This window comes from Ictalurus furcatus, chromosome 22, assembly GCF_023375685.1.
Source record: "Ictalurus furcatus strain D&B chromosome 22, Billie_1.0, whole genome shotgun sequence".
Taxonomy (NCBI): Eukaryota; Metazoa; Chordata; class Actinopteri; order Siluriformes; family Ictaluridae; genus Ictalurus; species Ictalurus furcatus.
In genome coordinates, this window is record NC_071276.1 from 18,810,335 (window position 1) to 18,830,021 (window position 19,687).

The 19,687-nt window shown below is 40.9% G+C and overlaps 1 protein-coding gene across 1 annotated transcript; it reads right to left on the reverse strand.

The window, feature by feature from the left end:
- Positions 1–5,167: 5,167 nt before the first annotated feature.
- Positions 5,168–17,371, reverse strand: suds3 (SDS3 homolog, SIN3A corepressor complex component). The gene is made up of 12 exons (XM_053610555.1): positions 17,095–17,371; positions 15,509–15,578; positions 14,882–14,937; positions 13,340–13,411; positions 13,198–13,217; positions 12,918–13,074; positions 12,132–12,227; positions 11,865–11,926; positions 10,577–10,598; positions 10,368–10,473; positions 7,061–7,145; positions 5,168–5,996 (listed from the first exon to the last, which is right to left on the reverse strand). The coding sequence occupies exons 1-12, from the start codon at positions 17,204–17,206 to the stop codon at positions 5,898–5,900; spliced, it is 957 nt and encodes a 318-aa protein (XP_053466530.1). The 5' UTR covers positions 17,207–17,371; the 3' UTR covers positions 5,168–5,897.
- Positions 17,372–19,687: the final 2,316 nt, after the last annotated feature.

The following is a 19,687-nucleotide window of genomic DNA, read 5'->3' on the forward strand; positions in this document are numbered from 1 at the left end:
CACTCCATCAAGTTTGTTATAGTAGTAAAGCTACAGTATTTAGATTGATTTTTTTTTTCCAGCAAGAAGATGCTAGGAGTAAATACTTAAGTGAGAAATAAAATAATTCATATTTTAATTAATTAATTTGAATCAACGACAGGGTGATGTAATGAAGGGGAGTTACTGTTACCATAGCAAAGGTGCTTAAATAAATACGTGTAGACAATTTTTTTAAAAATCAATTTGTGGTCACGTTTTCGGACAATTTGTTTACGGCGCGCGTCTGTCGCACAACTCCCCGCCAATGAGCTGTTACTATAGACACGATAACGTATCGGAATATAAACCCGGAGCTGCAGTACTGTCAGAGCTGCGGCTATAGGAAATTAATCGACACCTTCTGACCAATCAGAATCCAGAATTCAGAACCCGCCTAACAAGACTGATAACCCTAACCCTAGGTTTAAAAGAGTGCTACATGAGGAGGGAGACATAAATTAGGGTTAGGGTTAGAAAAAGAGGAGGGAGATAGAAATTAGGGTTAAAAGAGTGATACATGAGGAGTGAGACGTAAATTAGGGTTAAAGGAGTGATACATGGAGTGAGACATAAATTAGGGTTGAAAGAGTGATACATGGAGTGAGACATAAATTAGGGTTGAAAGAGTGATACATGGGGAGTGAGACATAAATTAGGGTTAGGGTTAAAAGAGTGATACATGGGGAGTGAGACATAAATTAGGGTTAGGGTTAAAAGAGTGATACATGGGGAGTGAGACATAAATTAGGGTTAGGGTTAGAAAAAGATGAGTGAGATAAATTAGGGTTAGGGTTAAAAGAGTGATACATAAAGTAGGGTTAGGGTTAAGAGTGATACATGGAGTGAGACATAAATTAGGGTTAGAGGAGTGATACATGAGGAGTGAGACATAAATTAGGGTTAGGGTTAAAAGAGTGATGCATGAGGAGTGAGACATAAATTAGGGTTAAAGGAGTGATACATGGAGTGAGACATAAATTTGGGTTAAAAGAGTGATACATGGAGTGAGACATGAATTAGGGTTAAAAGAATGATACATGAGGAGTGAGACATAAATTAGGGTTAGGGTTAAAAGAGTGATACATGAGGAGTGAGACATGATTTTAGGTTAGGGTTAAAAGAGTGATACATGAGGAGTGAGACATAAATTAGGGTTGGGGTTAAAATAGTGATACATGAGGAGTGAGACATGAATTAGGTTAGGGTTAAAAGAGTGATACATGAGGAGTGAGACATGAATTAGGTTAGGGTTAAAAGAGTGATACATGAGGAGTGAGACATAAATTAGGGTTAGGGTTAAAAGAGTGATACATTAATTAGTGTTTTTTGGGTTTTTTTTTTTTTTACATGTGTTTGGTTATATATTACATAGTTTTGCTTTTCACATGCTAAGATTTTTCCCCCCTCAGTGTCTAACCACGATATTAGATTGGACCGTGATCATATAGCATCAGATTTTTATCTGAGAGAGAGAGAGAGAAATACGTCTTCCGTAACGTTACATCCGTGTGGCAGCATTACGACGATGAAGAGTATCTCCACATCCTCTAATGACACACATTAGCGGTTCTGGCCAGGAAGAGACAGCGATAAAGCTCCCCTCAGTAAACAAATACGCACTTGAAGACCTGTAACCGAACTCAGGATCGTTTCCACGCTCATTTGGGCTTATTTATTATAAACATATATCAAAGCAGGCTCTGGTTTCACCCTTGGGCCACATCTCACTGATTAGCTTCGGGATTGATCATGTTGATCAGTCCTTTAGGAACGGTGGATGAAATGGAGGGGAAAAGGGCAAACAGGCACAATACAGACGCCCCATTTTCCCTCATCTCCGTCATTTAGCATGAAGGTCTTCAGTCTCCGTCTCAGTAATGGATTTTCCCGCTTGTTCCAAACAATGAAAACAGGGTTTATTTCCATCGGCGCCATAAAACGGCAAAATAGAGGCGATCGATCCCCGTGACACGGGAAAGCACTCCGCCTGTCCTTTTGACACGGCCGGGACAGAAAACGTTTCACCGTGCATTTGCTAAAAGCCCGTATGAAACGCTCCTCAATTTAAAACGACGAGCTGTAAAAAAAACAAAAAAACAAAACCACGCACCGTCTAATGCTCCTGTCATCCGTATTGGCGTATTTTTAACGCCAAGGTCCAACACGATCAGCGTGACACCTGAAATGTTTCAGCATGATGGACAGCGTGTGCGATATATCTGTTTTTTTGCTTTGTTTTGTTTTTGGTATGGTATGATATGGTAGATAAGAATTAACACTGCTTTTACGACTGAAGAACCCTTGAAGGTTCCAGCTAGAACCGGTCAGGAGCTTAACATTTAGCTATCTTGGTACACTAAAAAAAAAAAAAATTCTTCGAGGCTTCTTTAAAGGTTTATTGGTTGATTAAGGGGTTATTAGCTTCATAAAAGGGTTCTTACTCGGAACCCTTTCTGTTAAGGAAGTACTATTGTAGAACTTGTAAGAGGTAAGGGTTCTTTTTTTTTTACATTTTTAAAAAGAGTGCACCGTTAAATGATTTAAAATAAATAAATCAATGGAGTTCTGGATAGTTCCAGGTCCAGATTAGTCAGCATTCTGTGCTTTGAAAAAAAAAAAGTGTTATTTGAAAAGGTTCCATCTAGGTCTCTGAGAGAATCCTTGGTTATTTTACGTAGTACCCAAAACCAGACGGATTTCCCGTTCAGAAAGTGTTTCAGGTGGACAGAGAACTTCACAAAGCCAGAGAACCCTTCAGGAACCTTTTTGACTCGTTATTTTCTACTTGAAGAACCTAGAACCTGTCAGGAGTTTAGCGTTTAGTTATGTTGGTACTGGGTAGACTTTTAGAAACCTGTTTTAAAGGTTTATTGGATAATTGAGAACTAAGGGTTCTTCGCTTCCTAAAAGGGTTCTTGCTTGGAAACTCCGATGACGGGGAAGCACCGTTGGAGGAATCTCCCAGTGGGAAAACCTGAAGAACTTTGAAGGGTTCTTTCTAAATTTTCAAAAGGAGTGCACCATTACGTGATGGAAATGGTTCCAGTTCTAGATTAGTCACTATTCCGTCCTACACCGATCAGCCAGAACATTAAAACCACCTGAGATATATTGTGGAGGTCCTCCTCGTGCCACCAAAACACTTCCGACCCGTCGAGGCATGGGCTCCACAAGACCTCTGAAGGTGTGCTGTGGTATCACCAAGATGTCAGCAGATCCTTTAAGTCCTGTAAGTCGTGAGGTCGGGCCTCCGTGGATCGGATTCGTTTGTCTAGAAAGTCCCACAGACGCTCGATCGGGGAACTTCGAGGCCGAGATCCTTACGCTTGCCCATTTTTCCTGCTTCCGACACGTCAACTCTGAGGCACAGGTGCGTCCAAAATCCAAAATCCGGTATCTCAGAATATTAGGAAAACGGTTCTTCAAAGGTTTATTGGATAACGGTTCTTAACCTACTAAAAAAGGAAAGCGTTCTGAAATGGAACCAGTTATAGGGTTCTACACAGAACCTTTAAGGGTTCCCAGAGTGGAACAACCAAAGAACACTTCAATATTTTATGCAGAACCCTACACCAGACGGATTTCCTTTCAGAGGTTTCAAGATCTTATTATTATTATTATTATTATTATTATTTTTTTAGAAAGCTAAAGTCATTAACCACATGAAGAACCCCGGAGGAACCCGTTGTTCTTAAGAGTGAATCAGTAACCGTGCTTGTCATTAGTTAATGAGTTTTAACTGTTTTTATTTTTCCACTACGGCTTTTTTTTTTCCCAGCATGCTTTTAAAACATGGCTGGATGTTGAAGCTTGACGGATCCCTCCAGCGACGGTTATCTTCAAGGTCACCGCAGGTCGCCGGTTAGCACCGAGACGAACGATCTGAGTGCTGCAGCACAACAATAATTGCCTTTCCTGACGGTTTTGTGTCATTATTGCTGGCTGAGTCATCACCTGAAAGCCAACGAAAGCGGGGACGGGGAAAAAAAAAAAAGGATCGGCGCTGTGTGGAAAGCGCTTCAAGGACAAACGCTTTCAGAACGCGACTCTACGGACTACGGAGCACAAAGCGAGGTCACTTTCAGCACGACAGTCAGTGTCTCGCGGAGTGAAACGCGTCCGTGTGATACGTTCCCACGCCTTCCTTCTGATTCACGCCGCTTTATTTCAACTCCGTCCGAACCTGGAGCTCAGAGCACAAACGCGAGTGCCGGGAGTTATACTTTCAACCCATAGTCACAGATCTTACTCGCATTTATTTCCATGAAAGAAGAAAAAACCCTAGATGATCTTAGTGGATAATTCCAAATCATCAACATACAATATCAACCAAACACTTTAACCGTGGATCTAAAGTTAAATCTACTCAATTTCAACTTTACACCAAGACTCGTTTCTGGTCTGGACGTCATTTGAAGTCGACCTCGCTCTAAATCCCGTCCGGTTATCATCCAATTCTGTCATGACGTGGTTTAGGACACAATTAATACGTTTACATGCGCATCAGTATCCCGAGTCACGTGAACGCCGTAATCCGATTAAGACGGTATTCTGAATACGTCCCCCTGGGAATTCCTGCGGCTGTTTTAATCGGAAATCCGTTGCGTGTAAACACCTTACTCGGAAAATCCACCGAAAGGAGGTACGCGCGCCTGCTCAGGCCGCACGGAATCGCGGGTAGCGACGGCGACATCTCGTATCTCCTAGGAAATAACGTCAGGAGAGGAAAAGCGCGTGTGTGGATCGTGTACTTACAACAACCACGTGTACGGTACGGGAATATTCTGATGCCCGTATGCATTTAAACATCGTATTCGGAATATCGAAGCAACCCGAATATACGGAATTTGACGTGCATGTAAACATAGTCAGCGATACTTCCTAAGATCTTGGACAACCGGAATATCCCCCCCACAGCTTTTTGGGATGACTCCACCCTCTAAGCTCCGCCTCCCCCCCCCTCCACCCTCTAAGCTCCGCCTCCCCCCTCCACCCTCTAAGCTCCGCCTCCCCCCTCCACCCTCTAAGCTCCGCCTCCCCCCTCCACCCTCTAAGCTCCGCCTCCCCCTCTAAGCTCCGCCTCCCCCTCTAAGCTTTTTTTTTTTTTTTTTTTTACAATTTGACTTGAGATTTTTTTGTTGTTGTTGTAAATTCAAACCACTTTTATTCAAGAAAAAGTCTTCATTTATTTAAAAATGAGATGTACTTTAACAATGTCATCTGGAAGCAGGATAGAAAGAATGCTAATATTTACAAAAACACAACTGGGCGGGGCATATATATTTAATCGCTCGCTCAAACGTGAAACTAAAGAAAACACAAACAGCTGTGGAGTATTGCGTACATTTGATTTGCTAAACTTATTCGGATTAAAGGCGCAATCAAAGCTGACCCGGGTGTAAAAATAACTCTCGTGGGTAAATTGATGTATCCGCGTGGAAAACCAGCTCCGTGTCGTATTCTCCGATACGCGTCTGTAATCGATCAATTAATGTAAATGAATCCCTGTTCTATTCTTTACCGTATGCATTCTGGGAAATTCATGTACATATGAACGTATGACTTGTTTCCAAAAAAATACAAAATAAAAATTTCTCAAAAACTGTACAAGAAAAATAGATAAAAATATGAGACGTGTTTTTCCCCCTCCCCCCCCTCCCTCTCCCTCTGATGAGCCTTTCGCACGGTCAGGAGGACGTGTTTTGGACAGAAACATGATTGTGGATGAAGAATAAAGCGTCGAGGAATTTTATAGACAGGCTCAAGGCTTTCAAACACACCGGCTTAACGCACAGAGAGGGGTGAATTTTTATTTCTCTTTTTTAATTCTCGGGATGACGAGAAGAGTGCACGGAGGACGAGGAGAGAGGGCGTGTCTAAACCGCTGAGCGGCGTCTGATGAGGAAGGCACCACGCTGGAGCTGACCTAAATAAATCCTCATCTTCGTACTGTCGCTGGTCTTCCTCACCCAGATCTGGAAGCAAAGCACACGTAAAGTTAGTATTAAGAAAAAGGACACGAATAAAACGCTTGGGGTCATGCTGTTGTAGGGAAGATCATCAACAGCGGGGTGGGGTGGTCTGACGAGGCCTGGGCAAAGCGGAGCTCTGAAGCCCATCGTTTTTCTACAGGTTTTAGTCCTCTCTCTCTCTCTAATATGATAATGAGTCTTTATTGATCCCGTATACATTACAGCACAGTGAAATTCTTTTCTTCGTATACCCCCAGCATATCAGGAAGTTGGGGTCAGAGAGCAGGGTCGGCCATGATACAGCGCCCCCTGGAGCAGAGAGGGTTAAGGGCCTTGCTCAAGGGCCCAACAGCGGCAGCTTGGCAGTGCTGGGGCTCGAACCCCCGACCTTCTGATCAGTAACCCAGAGCCTTAACCACCAAACCACCACTGCCCTGCATTATTATAATTATTATTTTAAATGTCAAACCTATAACATAATTTTTTAAATCACGGTTAGAGATGCAATCTTCATTTCCCCCGCCCAATCTTATCCAATGCACTTTTAAACTAGAAATGTCTATAATTATCTAGCGAGATGTTACAGAGTGCACAGATTTCTACACACACTCGACTAAAAGGTTTGTTTACGTCCCCTCCCCCTCTCCCCCCCCCCCGTCATGCTTCTGCCCGATGAATGTAGGAGTTTTACTCGTGCATTTTCAGCCCTACACACTCTTCACCCAACGGTTAGTTTTTTTTTTTTTTTTGCTTTTTGGGTTTCTTTTAATTACGTACAGTGAGAAACCAAACCAAACGAACCAAAAAGTACCGAATCGGACTCTGATTCAGTTCAGACTCAGAAACCGGACTACTACGCAAGTGTGAAAGCGACCCAAGAGACATCGGGATCGCGTTTCTTTCGCGCGCTGCGGTAGATTAGACCCGAGCGATTAGACGGAGCTCGTTAAGGCAAAAACGGACGGAGCAGTTTTTCACCTTCGATCCGTCTGTCTGAGGAAATCGTTATCTGGAAGAGCTGCTCATGTTACTTTCACACAAATCAGAGCGGGAAGGTGAACACAAACCTCGCTGGTTCCTACAGAACTGATGACGCAGCTGATCTTGGTGTTGTCCTTCGACTCCAGATAGATGGCCTGACTCTTATGGTACCTGCCAAAAGACCCAAAAATGAACGAATAGTAAAATAAAGTCATCACTTTGCCGTTTGTTGATTCTTCAGACCGAAGAATCAACAAACGCTACACGGCCGCTACACGGCTTTAACGGCACCGCAGGTCCATTTCGTTTACGTTATATAATCTAAGCATATTTTGCCGTATTTATTTACTCAATGAAACCGTCCTTTCTTTCTTTATTTATTTATTTCCGCCCACAGAAACCCAAAAAAAGATACGCCATTTCACTATAAATAAAGAAATTAAAAAAATTAAATTGTTGACACTGTTTACACCTAAGATGCAAAGTTTTAGATGAAGAAATTAACCTCCTTCCATCAGAAACACATTAGTGCAACTAGCATCATTTTAAACCCATTCGATTCCCCCAAGACTGGGGCAATTAGGCTTAGTGCTGTAATTAAATAACTATAACTCAGGGCTGAATGTTAACTTTTTATTTCTTTTTTAAAATAGCGAGTGAAGCGCTGGTGCTTAAAAAGTTGCGAGTCGTGTCATTAAACTATAATTAAAATGTTGAGGTTTCTGGTTATACGTTACACTTTGAGACGCGCGGTGGTAATAAATCCATCACGATGCGACAGAAAGAAAAAAAGATAATCAAATCAAACAACATTTTTAAAAAACAGTCAGTGCTATTGAAGCATAAACACAGTTAAAACGGTGATTTATTTCATCTTTTAAAACTTTAAATTAATTTAGTCTAATTTGACCTGCACTTGTACTTAGTTTGGTTTATTCATATTATTATTTTGGAGCAATATGCACGAACGCTGCAAACGTTATATATGTAAATAGACGGGTACTATGTTACGTAAAAAAAATAATAAATAAAAAATCAATCATCTTAACTTGTAAAAACAAATGTAGATATTAAGAATTATTATTTTTCCCCCCCATTATCATAATATAAGTGCTGAAATACATATGCACTGCAAAAACACTACATTCGTACATATATCACATGGTGATGATCTGTGACTCATGATGGGGTGTTTGTGGGATTTCTGAGGAGAGCTACCGCCACCTTGTGGTTCATGTGAGAAGTACAGCACACAATGATTCACTAAAAGAAGGCTTCAATCTATAAACATTGAAGATCTTTAACAAAACCTGGGGATTAATAGTCTCTCATTTTTTAGCCTTTGGTTTTAAAACAGTCACATGATGCAGTGGTGCTTGGTTGGATTTAATTCTGAATCATCTGGAAGTTGCTTTGGTTGGTTTTGTTTTGGGGTTTTTTTCTGTTTTTTTTTTTCCTAATTAACAAAAGTAATGTTATAACTAACAAAGCTCATTATTAATAAGTGCATGGTAAGGATGAATTAGGTGTTACATCAGGGGGGAAAAAACAAAGTAAACCAGGAAACTGTTCAACCATGACTTCCTGTTTCACAGGGGTATAAATATGAGCTAACACATAGACCAAATTCCCTTAGTCATTCATAACAATGGGTAAGGATCAAGGAATATAGCTGTGATGTGCGGCAAAAGGTTGTTGAGCTTCACAAAATGGGGCGTGTCTATAAGAAAATAGCACAAGCGTTGAAAATGGCCATTTCCACCATCAGGGCAATAATGAAGACGTTCCAGTCGACTGGAAATGTTATGAATCGACCTGGAATTGGACGTGTGTCTATATCGTCTCAACGCACTGTGAAGAGGACGGTTCGAGTGACCAAAACATCTCCAAGGATCACAGCTGGAGAACTGCAGATGTTAGTTGCGTCTTGGGGTCAGAAAGTCTCCAAAACTACAATCTGAAGTCACCTACATCACCACAAGCTGTTTGGAAGGGTTTGAAGAAAAAAGCCTCTACTCTCATCCAAAAACAAACTCGAGCGTCTTCAGTGTGCAGACACTACTGGAACTTCAAATGGGATCGGGTTCTACGGTCAGATGAAACCAGAATAGAGCTTTTTGGTAATAAACACCAGAGGTGGTTTTGGAGCACACAGAGAGGTAGCCATATGGAAAAGTACCTCATGCCCACGGTTAAATATGGAGGTGGATCTTTAATGTTTTGGGGCTGTTTTTCTGCCAGAGGACCTGGACATTTTGTTAGGATACATGGCGTCATGGACTCTATCAAATATCAACAGATGTTAAATGAAAACCTGACTGCCTCTGACAGAAAGCTTCAAATGGGCCGTGGTTGGATCTTCCAGCAGGACGATGATCCAAAACATCATCAAAATCAACACAAAAATGGTTTACTGACCACAAAATCAAGGTCCTGCCATGACCCTCCCAGTACCCTGACCTGAACCCCATAGAAAACCTGTGGGGTGAACTGAAGAGGAGAGTCCACCAGCGTGGACCTCCAAATGTGAAGGATCTGGAGAGGTTCTGTATGGAGGAACGGAATCAGATCCCTCGCCATGTATTCTCCAACCTCATCAGGCGTTATAGGAGAAGCGGCCATGATACAGCGCCCCCTGGAGCAGAGAGGGTTAAGGGCCTTGCTCAAGGGCCCAACAGCGGCAGCTTGGCAGTGCTGGGGTTCTTTTTAAACTCGTTGCTGTTCTCTATATTTAGCTAGCTCGCTAAGCTACCGTCAAGACTGTTTAGATGGAGCGTAGGTGTGCTGAGGCACATCTTGAACGTTACTGGCTGCTGTTTAAGTCGGTCAGGCAGTTCAAAACAACGTCACTCGGACTTCCTGTTTCAGAAGGAAATACATCGACATACTGAATCGAATCACAGGCCATGTGATCGGGATTTTAAACAAAGCAAACAAAGTGAAAGTTTGCTAAAAGTTATGATATTATATAGATATGTAGTAATGCTCAACAGGCATTTCTACTTCCTGTTCTATTGGATACATCGTGCACTATGTAGGGCCAGTATAGTATATACCCTATGTAGTGAGCAAGTATAGTGAACTGGGAAAGAAAGTTAATTAGGATTCAACCTAACTGTGGCTTAAAGGCTTAAATTAGATCGATACGAATTCAAGATGGTGGAGTTAACGTGGAGAAGGCCTAAGGCATATGAAATGAAGTTGAAACATGTGACGTGATGGGATTTATCCGTGCGGTTTTCTCGATTTGATTTGTTTAGCGCGGATCCTACGTTTCATTCTGCTCGAGGCGGCGTGAACGTTAGGGATCCGTCTCTATTCGGAGATCCACGCAAGTAACAATGAAAAGCAATCCAAAAACATTAAAAAAAAATAAATAAAAAAAAAAATTACCATCTTTTATCGTAGTAGAGTTTTCCGTCTTCTATCCGAGCCTCGTAGCGCTGAGTGGGGCTTTCCATGGGCGTGGTCGGGAGGTGTTCAGGAGAAGACGGGGAAGCTGAACAGGGAAATAAAAAAAAAAGCAATTAAGCATATAATTAACTTTTAGCAAAACAAAAACACAATAATGCTTTATAAAGTTGTAAAATTAGCAAATGTACCTGGTCTTTTCGGTGACTTGAGCTATTAAGAGAAGAAGCGGTGAAATGTATACGTTACTATGAGCTGATGAAGTATTTTTTTTATAATAATAATAATAATAATAATAATAATAATAATGTCATTCTCAAACTATGCTGACTGACCATTAAAAGGGTCAAATCTTTGATGTTTTCATATTCCTTTTGTTAATTTTTTACAGAAACGAAATTCTTTTTTTTTGAAAGAACCACCAATACACTCGAGCTTTAACGTGGTGCCGTTACTTTAACTCACTGGAGTGATCAACCATCACTTTACTAACTCCAGTTAAACCAGTGACACCTTTACCATTAAACATGGCATACTTCTCTCAAGCAGCGTCGTAAAGTAACCATCGGTTATCACACCAGCATCAATAAAAGTTATTCTATGAAATCTTTTTTTTTTTTTTTTCTACACATCATGTTGATTAAGTTAACTCTACTACCGTGTTATGGGTCAATTCGATCCATTTCCACGTTTGAGATGTCTGAAATACCGGTTAATCTCTCGTTTTCTCTTTGAAATTTTGTGACTTTCCTCATTCAGGGTCATGAACATACACCACCGGTCAAAAGTTTACACACACTCGTTCATTATTTTTATTTTCCCACATTTTAAAAATAATACTAAAGCCATCAAAACTCTGGAGTAACACAAACGGAACTATGGGTATTATGTTGTGATTAAAAAAAAAAATCCAAAATAATTTCGTATTTTCGCATCTTCAGAGTCGACGCCCTTTTCGTCTAGAATTTCCAGGAATGTGTTCTCGGCGTTTTCTCGCCCGATTTCTCGAGGAATTTCCCCGAGATGCTTTTTAAACGGTATTAAAGGAGGAGTTCACACCGACGCCGGACTCTTATCGGCTGCTTTTCGGAATAAAACGTTGGTTTTCTAATGAAAGAAACGGATACGTCGGCGCGGTTATATTTTTGTCTACGACACCGATTTCAAACGTTTAAAATCGCACACCTTCGGATCAAAAGCTTTTTAACATCATGAGAAACACTTCAGTCGGGTGTCCACAAACTTTTGACCAATAGTGTGGATCGTGCAGATATTTCTTCTTAGGGCTTGTCTCGGACATAAAGCCGTAATAAAGGTTTACTGTTTTGAGCCGTTTTTGTGGAACTCACTTGGACCCATAACATAATGGATGTACCCCCCCAACATACAGTAACAGGAGGGTTAAAGGTCAGGAGTGTCACCATATCCTGAGAATGACACGTAAATCTCATGCTCGTTTGTCCTTGTGTTTCACGTCACCTTGTTTAGTGTCCTCAGGTCCTCCATTATCTGCTCTTCCGTGAGTAAATAGTTCAGCTGAGGTGTGCGGAGTTAAGGATCCCGCTTCACGTCATTAATGACACGGTTCATCCTATACGCTAAAACCTCTCACGTATGAAAATCTCATCATAGCTTCACGGTGAAGTGTGCACGTGTACGCGTTTCACAGACGTCACGGTAAGCTCCGCTCTCGGTTTTTGGGAAGGATGACGTGGAAAAGGTTACTCTGAAAGTCGTAAAGGATATCTGGAGCAGGTTTCCTGCGTTTGTCAGGAATGGGGACGGGATCGTTGGGTCGCCTCCTCAGCTTACGGGTCATGATGGGCTTCACCTCCATGGAATCTGATGTGAAACGCACAATTTACACACACACACACAAAAAAAACAACAACCCTCAAATGTATTAAACCTACAGTGCCACACACGGACAGGCATTTATATTTATATTATATATGCTAAATCGTCCCTTGGATATTCACTGATACGATGACCTGACATCACAGAGCTTCCATCATTGGCTAGATAACAATAAAAATCTAGATAACCAGAGTTAGCCTGTTAGTAAATAAAATCGCTAGGATGGGCTGTCGTCGAAGATTAGCGACATCTACATGGCTAGCCAATGAGGTCAATCGCGTAGAAATCACTGACAGTTTAGCTACCGCCAGCGCTAACTACGAAAAGAGCGGGGAAGTCTTCAGGACGGACGTCTCCGCGGTTGATTTTAACTTCAAAAAGAGGGGTTTGTACGTTTGCAGCTGCTAGACGTTAAATGTCACTTATAAACAGACGAAAAGCGTCGACAAAACTTTTCTAACTGCGACGTTATAGGAAAATGGTCAACTTCGGGGCGGCGATGGTCATCGAGCCTGTTGTTGATTACTTTCCTGTAACAGCACAGCACAGAGTTGATGCACGGAGTCTGGTAACACTGTGACGTTTTATCGTGCGGTCGCTCGCAGACGCTAAAAACACCGCGCTCCGACGCAAAACTTCGTAAAGCTTTAACCGACGAGCGTTGCTTTCTCAGACCTCCCGTCAGCTCCATGGTTAACTTCTCGTTCTCGATCATCTTCTTCTTCTCCTCCAGCTCGGCGATTAAATTCTCCTTCAGCTCCACTTTCTTGTCGTCGAACTCCTTCACCGCCGCTTTCTTCTCTTTGATGTAGTTTCTCTCCACCTGCTCCGTCTGAACGCCACACAGCGAAAATGACTCAACAACCTGCTTATTTTATTTATTTATTTATTTATTTATTTATTTCAGTGCATTTACACTAGGTTTTATAGTGTACTCGAAAGGATTCGAACTTACCTCAAGTTGGAGGAAGAGATCTATAAAACCAGGGGGTTTTAAAAAAAAAAACAAACAAAAACAAACAAACAAACTTTTTCATATTGGGTCTGAGAAATAAAGCTCATAAATCATCTCTGGGTGCGTTTTGACGTTTGTTTACCTGCGTTACGGAGTCTCTCTTTATACTGCTGATCAAGTTTCTTCATCCTCTTCTGATACTCCTGCAGAGTGCCTGAAACACACACACACACACACACACACACACACACACACACACACACTATTTTAATAAAGAAGAGAAAGTTAACTTAATTGTACTGCAGGACTTGCGCTCTGATGCTACTTTCTTTTATACAGCAGTTTAAGAAGTCGTTTTAAACACTGGACGTTCCTTTCGCCACAAGTGTTCTATAGAAGAGCGAATAAATAGACGTCGACTCGCGAGCCGCTAGTCCGGAAGCTCCGTTAGCCGGCTGCTCGGCGTAACAAACTGATGCAGCTCTCATTAGGGGTGGGGCGATACGACAAGAATACCGTATCGCGTTATTCCAATACAATTCTACGATACGCGATATGGATCAGGACGTGTAGGCTTCCTAACAAACTGCCCGCAGGACAGCAGCGTTAGTTTAACCCAGAAAGATCCGTTTGATGATGTCTTTATTTAACGCGTACAGACGTTAATTAACCTTAATTAACATGTCACTGCTTTTTTTTTTTTAAAAAAAAAAAAAAAAGAAAAAGGAAAAAAAAAGTACCGTTCTACAATTTTAGAGATCAAATCCAATGAGAATTTAAAAAAAAAAAAAAAAAAAAAAAAAAAAAAGGTAAGTGCGACTTTATATCCCGCAATTCTGACTTTATTTACCACAACTGTTCAGTTAACATCTCGCAATTCTGGCATCACCCCCCCCCCCCCCCCCCCCCCCAAGTGCGAGTCCATATCATACAATCCTGACGTTATTTCTTGCGATGACGAGTTTACATCTCGCAGTTCTGACGTCCCCCCCCCCCACCACCAATTTAGACGTCCTCTCGACTTTTAGCGGGTTACAAAAGGACGCACTGACGGAGCATCACTCGTTCTCTATAAATAGGCTAGATACAGTAAGAACAACGCTAATCAGCTAGTCAAGACACGGAAGGACAGACGTTAGCGCACGATCGTGACCTGAAGTTAGTCACGTTTCAGGTACTGCGTCAAGTGGATGTCAAAAATAAATAAATAAATAAATAAATAAATAAATAAAAATTCAGAATTGTGAATAAGTGAGAATTGCGAGGTGAGGAATTGAGAGATATAAACTCGTAACTGTGGGAAGTGTAGTCAGAACTGAAATATAGAAAGTCGCAGTTTTGAGATGTAAAGTTTTTCCATAGTGGAAATGGGCTTCCAGAGTTTGTAATTGTATTTTATGTTTTTTTATTAAATTCGTATTAAAATATGAACGATAAGAAGTAAGAAGTGTATTGGGACGTCATATTGGCTAAGACTTCTTATCGGTCTGAGATTATATTACTTTGAACATGATTTCCATTTCGTGTCCATTAACGTCCAACGTTATTTGCTACATGGACATCTGGGACTGCACTCTTAGTCCAAATCGAAACTCTTCATGGTTTTTCGGGTGTCTTTATAGGTTTCTAGGTAGAACATTACGACTGAATATTTTCGACGTTGTGCACGTTCCTAGCCGATCACCTTCTTGGAGTTGTTGCAGCTGCCTTTTCAACGATGCCAGCTTGTCTTGGTACATCCTGCAAGACAGAAAGAAATACGATAAAACATTCGTTTAAAAATAAATAAATAAATAAATAAATAAATAAATAAAGCTCTCTCAGATCGGGTAGGGACTAGCGAGGACGTGAATAATAAATCCGAGCGAATTCAATCAGCCTGCAGGCGATTCATAAAAGTGCTGGGGCTTTTCATTTTATCTGGGAAATCACAAGCCGCCTTCAAACGCCAGGAACTGACGAGCATGAACGCGTAGTTCTCAAAGAGTTCGTTAATCCACGTTCACTTCATTGTACTCGCCACTATTTAGAAAAAAAGATATGGAGTGATCTCTTTAGCTTTTATAGAAGTTTTTTAAAAAAAATTTTTATCCTTGTCATTTAGTGAGAAATCGTGATTCTAAGCTTGTTAATCTTTACGATCTAAGTGACAAAATCACCAGAGTTTTCTTTCTTTCTTTTTCAATGACGGGTCGAATTTAGTGTTCGTCTGCCCTTCGGGTGTTCGGTGACTTTGAGAATGGCGATACTAGACCTGGTATCGGTATCCGACTCAGACGTACTGTACAGCGAGGTCAGGTTCTCTACTCACTGTTCTTTGAGTTCCACATAGTCGTCCTCGTTGTGCTTGGCCAGGTCCGTTTCGCTAGCGTCTTCGGTGTCTGAAACACAGAGTTCGGTTACCATCAGACAAATCGAAGCCATCGTACGTCGTTTAACCAGAGCCAGCTTTCCTCGACACGTCCGTTTCTACATCAGGACATTTTAAAAGATCCAGGAAGTGTTTCATTCCTTTTTTTTTTTTTTTTTTTTGGAAAAGACGTATTAAATCGACACGAGGCAGAATTTCATTGGCTCGCGTGGGGCGACATGTTCCAAACTTTCCCCTTGTTGAACAACTGAAAAGTCACAGCTTTACATCTGGCGTTTACAAAGCACTGACACTGGAGACTCCTTCCATAAATGGTAAATAAACATCACCTTACAAAAGCGATTGCACTTTTTTTGGTTTGTTTTTAACAGCGTCCGCTGTACGAGTCTCCGTGAACGAGCTGTTACTATAGAAACCAGACGCTTTTATGGAAAATTGTTCAGTAATCGCTTCGTCGTTACAACTCGGGAACGCTACGAGACCTGACGGCACGCCAAAAAAAAAAATTATAAAAGACATTTTATTTAAAACAGCCTACTGTAACGTGCTGGACTTCTTCCGCTCTTCCATTTCTTTCTTTCAACGACTTCACATTGTTACAAAAAATATATAAGATAATAATAATAATAATAATAATAATAACAAACCACGTTCTCTCACACCATCGTTTGTGTGTTTGCGTTAATCGGTGTGTGATAAATCTGACATGATGGCTGCTTGCTATGTTATCACGATAATATCGCGATACTACACTACACTTAGTATCGGTATTACCGTCATTATAGCCATTTTATCAACACCGCAGTAGCTAAGCTCACATTAAACCTCGTTTTTTAAAAAAAAAAAATATATATATTATATAAATTTTAACCTGCTCACCTTGGTGTAATGATGGCTTGGGTTTTTGTTTTTTAAATGCACAACCTATAATAACCTCAATAAAAATATTAATAAAGAATAAATAAATGGGCTAATTAGCAAGCTAGCAAAAAATACAGTAATACTAGTAATCATGTAAGCGTTATGTGCTCATAATTTAGCACTTATAAACCAATATGCGAGATAACTACTAGTTTATTGATATTCATTATTATTACTATTATTATTGTTGTTGTTTTATGTAAAACAATACTTTGCTAGCATGAGCTACTATGAGCTAAAACGAACGTTTTAAACGTCAATTGCTGGATTTATTTCATTATTTCAATTTACTCTAGCAAAACAAAAAACGTTGTTTTTTGTATGCTTAGTTTTGTAATAAAATATATATATTTATTTATTTACTTTAAACCCCACAATGTCTGGAAGAGGAAACATTCAGTGTTGAAGTTCTCTTTACTAGCAAGCTAATGCTAAGCCTAAAGAACGGTTGCTAAGAGACTGTTCCTATGGTGGCTGAGTGGGGCTCTTTGTGTGAATGTGCGCGCGCTCGATTTAAAACCTTTATATAGAAATTTATTTTATGCGATATTAAGAGTAACGAATGTCGTGTATGCGGCTAACGAGCTAAGCTAAATGTGGTTCACCTTCTTCCGAGTCTCTGCCTCTGAAACTCCGCTCATCGTCCTCGTCCACGCTGTCCAGCTCCTCTTCGTCGTTGTAATAATCCACCATTGGTGACAGTAAAGTCGACGCCATTCGCTATTTCTAACACATCTATGTAAACATTAAATTAAAGTCGCTCATGCACTCAACAAAACTGTTATTTTTTTTTAATCTTCTTGTTGTTGATGTCTCCCATTCAAAACAGCGCGTTTGCTTTTTATCCTATCCGTATTCAGAATGCTGGCCGTCCTTTCTTCTGATTGGGTAAGGCTTATACACGACGGCTGTATAGCCAATCGGAAAGCAGGAAGCGCTATAGTATGCGCCAGCCTTAATCTAGGAGGCGGGTTTTGTCTGAAGACCTGTGGGAAATATAATAACAAGCCGACCAGGAAGTCGCCATGTTGAGCAAAGCATGACGGGAGATGTAGTTTATGTGTTCAATAAAGTCTTAGATGAAGAATGTAGTTAAGACACGTTGCATGGCACATAGTTTTTCTAAGGTGTATTTGAAATGACATGATTATTATATGATAATTAATATAAACGCTACCTTTAAATGTATATGAGTTAATCTATACATTCATAAAAATATTCATATAACACCTACTGCGTTGTGAAAATAAATACTGTATATGCAACTGGTGAACAGAAGTGAGAAGAGTTTCCACTAGATTACTTTGAATGCAAATGAAAAATTATTACAGTTATAATAGAGGATATCATTTAATTGATTATGTCAGGAAGGAAAAGAAGAACTCATCCATTCATTCATTCATTCATGCATCATGGGACACACAATTCATAATATCTAATATTAACACAATATCCTGCTGGAAAAACAACAACAACAACAACAACAACAATAGAAACCATCACAGAAATTCTAATGGTTTCCATTAGAAATATCATTACAAACCATCAGCTTTTAACCATTAAAACCATTACCAACTGGTTTCCATTACGTAGTAGGACGTATTAAAGCTTTAGGTCCTTAATGGTATCCACTAGACATAACCTGCCACCAATAGAAGGCAACAAATTACCAGTAGAGACCCACAACGACCATTAGAGTTTCCATTAAAACCAGTAGAATTCCCATTAAAACAATTACAAATTCTATGAGGGTTTCTATTGTTTTTGTTGTTGTTGTTTTCAGCAGTTTAATGCTTTCGTGCTTTTGTTTTCTTTAAAACGTCATCATGTGTCTTTACCTGAGTTCAAATAAACAAATAAACATCTTAACCACGTGCACGTGTGTAAACCGAGCAGCTGCGCGGAGACTTGAAGCCTCTTTGCCGGATAGTTTCTGTGTATAAACACGGTTATGTCATCCTGTCGGTGTATTTATTATTCAGCACTTCCGGGTTCAGCCGGAAGGTGGCGCCCTCGCGCAAAGAATCCGTGTGCGTGCGTGCGTGTGTAAGATGCGCGCGCGCTCCGACACGAGCCCGCTGTCACTCCGGTTACCTTCACGCGCAGGTGAGATGAAAATTTGATGCGTGTCACTGAAGGCAAGCGGCGTTCAACCGCAACACTGCGGGTGTGTTACTGCTTACTATAAAGGGATTATTGGAGCTGTGTGAGAGTGTGATGTAGTATAGTATAGTATAGTATGTGTGTGCGCACGCACGGCGCGGGGGGGGCGCCTCTGAGAGAGACCCGCGTCTGAACACCAGAACCGCATCGATGGAGAAGTTTACGGTCCCGACGGCGCGCACGAGAGTTTCGGGTTACCGCACAGCCATTCTGCGTGATGCTGCTGCTGCGTGCGCGTGTGCGCGCGTGCCTGCGTGCGCGCGTGTCACCTCGCTGGATTTGTTGAACCTGTAACGGAGTTGGATTTGGATCTACTGACAGGATAAAACGTCAATCATTTATTTTGGTAAGGTCACACAAGATGCTTTCGATTATTATTATTATTATTATTATTATTATTATTATTATTATTATGTGTGTGTGTGTTTATCATATAAACGTGCTGTTTTGTTTGTATCTCTGCGGTTCGGTTTTACGGGTTTACTATCAGCGTCATGTTCGAGTGGATCGGCGCTCGATTCGTTCGGTCTGGATTCACATTCACTCTCCACACAAGCGCTCAAGTAAACACTCGAGTAGAGTTCTACACGTTTAACACTTCTGACGTGGTTTGTTTGTTTGTTTGTTTGTTTGTTTGTTTGTTTGTCCTTTCCATCGATGAAACCAGCGTATAAACTGATGAACAGGGGAGATTTCTTCACCCTCAGTAAAGCGTATAAATAAAGTGTGTAAGGTGTGTTTCGGTTACTGCTCTCATGTCATGGACAGCTCTAACACTAATGTGCTGCAGATAGATTGATAGATTGATTGATTGACCAACCAGGTCGAAGAATGGACAGATGGACGGACAAACTGATGGACAGAGGGATGAATGGACGGATTGTTGGGCAAGGACTGACCGGCAAACAGATGGATAAATGGACAAACAGACAGACAAATCAATGGACGGACGGACGGACAGGCAAACAGACGGATGGATGGACAAAAAGAAGGATTGACAGACCTACAGACGGATGGATGGGTAACCGAGAGAGA

What these genes read in the sequence shown, in the direction of transcription:
- suds3 (XM_053610555.1), bottom strand. Translation starts at nt 17,206, where the DNA reads ATGGCGTCGACTTTACTGTCACCAATGGTGGATTATTACAACGACGAA. An exon ending in AGGCAGAGACTCGGAAGAAG is followed by an intron (nt 15,579 to 17,094) that starts GTGAACCACATT and finishes TCTGTGTTTCAG; the next exon opens with ACACCGAAGACGCTAGCGAA. An exon ending in GCTGCAACAACTCCAAGAAG is followed by an intron (nt 13,412 to 14,881) that starts GTGATCGGCTAG and finishes TGTGTGTTTCAG; the next exon opens with GCACTCTGCAGGAGTATCAG.